This window comes from Trematomus bernacchii, unplaced genomic scaffold (genome assembly GCF_902827165.1).
Source record: "Trematomus bernacchii unplaced genomic scaffold, fTreBer1.1, whole genome shotgun sequence".
In the NCBI taxonomy this organism is placed as follows: Eukaryota; Metazoa; Chordata; class Actinopteri; order Perciformes; family Nototheniidae; genus Trematomus; species Trematomus bernacchii.
In genome coordinates this window covers 982,446-985,560 of record NW_022987644.1, presented here as the reverse complement: position 1 = coordinate 985,560, position 3,115 = coordinate 982,446, and the positions used below count along the sequence as shown (strand labels likewise).

General features: G+C 41.6%; 1 protein-coding gene across 5 annotated transcripts in view; it reads left to right on the top strand.

Moving 5' to 3' along the window:
- The window catches only part of tlx2 (T cell leukemia homeobox 2), a 14,674-nt gene extending 12,220 nt beyond the window's left edge, over nucleotides 1-2,454 (top strand). For 2 of the 5 annotated variants that reach the window (XM_034133825.1, XM_034133824.1), the window contains exons 4-5: nucleotides 1,368-1,548; nucleotides 2,090-2,454. In XM_034133825.1, the coding sequence (XP_033989716.1) occupies nucleotides 1,368-1,548; nucleotides 2,090-2,098 (190 nt within the window). In that variant the 3' untranslated portion in view covers nucleotides 2,099-2,454. Of the gene's footprint in view, nucleotides 1-1,367; nucleotides 1,585-2,089 lie in introns of those variants that run through there. The other 3 variants (XM_034133828.1, XM_034133823.1, XM_034133826.1) reach the window with 2 other exon arrangements.
- The last annotated feature ends 661 nt before the right edge of the window (nucleotides 2,455-3,115 follow it).

Here is a 3,115-nt window from a genome sequence, read left to right as displayed (position 1 = left end):
AAAATGTCGTATTAACCACTACAAACATCTGTCAGGAGATTTAAAAAAAAATTATGATAGAAACTTCAACTCAGGAGGAGAAAACCTGATAAAGATTTACAAATACTTGAACCCTTTTCTCACATTTATCTCCTTATTTAACTATTTAATACTCTTCTTTAATACCTTTTACCCTTAGCCAAAGGATCATGCACATTCCCTGTTTTGACTACTTGAATCTGGATACTTTCCAACATAAACCCTAATATCCCGTTAAAACGTCATTAACTGTTTCTGTGTGTATTTAAGGAAAACACCCGTCTGTGCCACTTCTCAAACGTTGAAATCAGCACCAAACGACACTATGTATGTAACTGTTAACATATGCTGTTCTGAGAAGAAACAAAGATAAGCAGATGTAACGTTTCACCTTGAGGCAGGACGTGTTGGTTCCTCCTCCCCTTCGATAGCCACTTCCCATTACCACCAGCATCTGTCACTCAGCCCGATCAGCTGTCATTTTGCCTGGAGCTGACACAGGGAAACTGGCACAGGTGTTGAATGAATATACGGCAAAAGCAGCAAAATGTGCCAATGAACATGTTTCACTTGCAAATTCTCTGAGAAACGTATAACTGCCAGAGAACGCATCATAAATAATACTGAAAATCCTGTTTCAGGCTGGTGTTGTTTCTATTTATTTTTACTTTTATTCATCCATCAGTTACAACTATTAGAAGAGCCTTATTATGTATGTGGCAATCTCTTATTAAGACAGTTTTCAGACATTTTTTAGACTAGTGACATACTTCAATTCAGTGGTCTCCTATCTTTTTGGTTAACTTCATACCATTTAATTTAGCTGATGCTTTTATCCAAAGTGACAGCAACAAACCATGAAGACACAAACTTAATATAGCAAGAAACCTGCATGGTACATTGGCTTTAAATAAGCCAAACCATAATCAAATGAGCTAAACCTTATTTAGCTAATGTGAAATAAATAATGAAGCAGTGTCTAGCTGTATAACGTTTTTGATAGTTACCAGTTCAACCAAAGACAACATATCAAAATAGTAGTCTTTTTGGCTTCAGAAGGTAAAATTATCCAGGGTTGAAAAACATACAAAACATTTATTATCTCAAATTCCTTCAGATGTAACTTGTGACCACCTGTAGGGTCCGGACCCCCGGGTAAAGCACTACTGCTTGATCATGATGTATACCCTTGAAGAAAGTGCTTCTGCTTCTTTATGAGCATAAGGGAAAAACACTGCTGGTGCATGCAGCATTAATAAATGTTGTGTATATGCCCCATGAAAAATAACTATTATATAGGTCTTATATCTTCTTCTCTCTCCTTTTTGTCTCCCCCCCCCTCCACCCAGGAGACAGACTGCAGAGGAGCGAGAGGCCGAGAGGCAGCAGGCAAACCGGCTGATGCTGCAGCTCCAGCAGGAAGCTTTCCAGAAGACGTTGAGCCAGCCTCTGCAGCCGGACCCGCTCTGCCTGCACAACTCCTCGCTGTACGCCCTGCAGAACCTGCAGCCCTGGGCAGACGACAATAAGGTGACCTCCGTCACCTCCGCGGCATCTGTAGTGTGAGAGAGTGTGTGTGTGTGTGTGTGTGTGTGTGTGTGTGTGTGTGTGTGTGTGTGTGTGTGTGTGTGTGTGTGTGTGTGTGTGTGTGTGTGTGTGTGTGTGTGTGTGTGTGTGTGTGTGTGTGTGTGTGTGTGTGTGTGTGTGTGTGTGTGTGTGAAGAAGGGAGGGCGGGAGTGAAAGAGGGTTTGAACAAGCTGAGATTGAAACGTGTCGTCAGTGTGAATGGACAACAGGGAAGAATCTCCTCCCTATTTCTGAACATGACTGACGTTCAAAAACGCAGCATCATTATGGGATTGTCATAGATACAGGAAGTTGAATGGACATTGTGTTTCCTCACTTTTTGATCGTTACCAGCAACATGGTGGGGGAGTGTTAGTATCTGTTACTGCCAAGACCTACAAAACACTGTTTGCAGAGGAGCCAAATTATACAACTGTTATCTGAAATATCTAAAGTATGTTGAGTCATTCTCCTGCCTTACACCAAGTTTCCGCTTTCCCTTCAGCTGATCTAAAAGAGAGGAGGGCACTTTATCCATAAGTGCCAGGAAACAAAAGGACACCTCTGTACATGCCCAACTATCAAGACTGTCCCCCCCTTTTGCCTCTGGATCCCTCACGAGGCAGCAGAGACTCTCTGCCAGTAACGGCAAAAAAAGACCTCCTGTTTTTCGCTTTTGACTTTGTACAATGTAGTAAAATGCATGTTTCAACCCTTTTCTGTGTGCACTCGGAAGTACCACACTACCGTGGAGGTGGACTGCGGTGTTCAGGTGGTTGTGGATTGGTGGAACTCCTGATGACGAATTCCTCATTATGTTCAATTTAAAGGTGTTTTATATTAAATGATATTGTGACTTTTTGAAAAAGATGACACACCTCTCTGTTTTTCTCTCCTTTTCTCTGGTTCGTTCTTTCGTCCACTGCCTGTTTGTTGTTTGTCACCATTACGATAACCGTGCAATAATACTTTATGATTTCAGCTAGCTAGTTAGCCTCATGGGATCTAGCTATGATTACACATTAAAGTTTCAAACCACCCAAAGGTAAGATACCATTGAATTGTATCAGAAGGACAGCGCAATACCTTTGTCTTTATCCATAAAAACTGATGACTACAGCTCCCAGGTGTGAGTGTGAAGGAGGGCGTTGCCGAAAAAACAGCGAGCATGCTCAGCAAAACCCTCCCTGGATAAATAAAGGTTTGAAAACTGATGCCAGCTCAAATTAGACCGAGAGTACACGAGGAAGTACAGATTGTGCAGCTGCCGAGGGAACATTTTAAATGCAGCGGCCTGGTTTTTATTTATGGTTTTGGTTTTATTCTAGTGCTATCTGTAAAGGACGGTGTTTTTTAAGTGTGTGTCCCCATCAATGTCTTCCCTCAACTTTTTACTGAGTCAAGGGTTCTTCAAGAGAGCTGAATCTCTTACAACATTTCTGGCATAGTTTGAAATCAGCTGTTGCAAGACTCAGATGATCAGTCTAAGCAAGAAGCTCCTTTGTTGTTGTTTTTTCTAATGAAATGCATA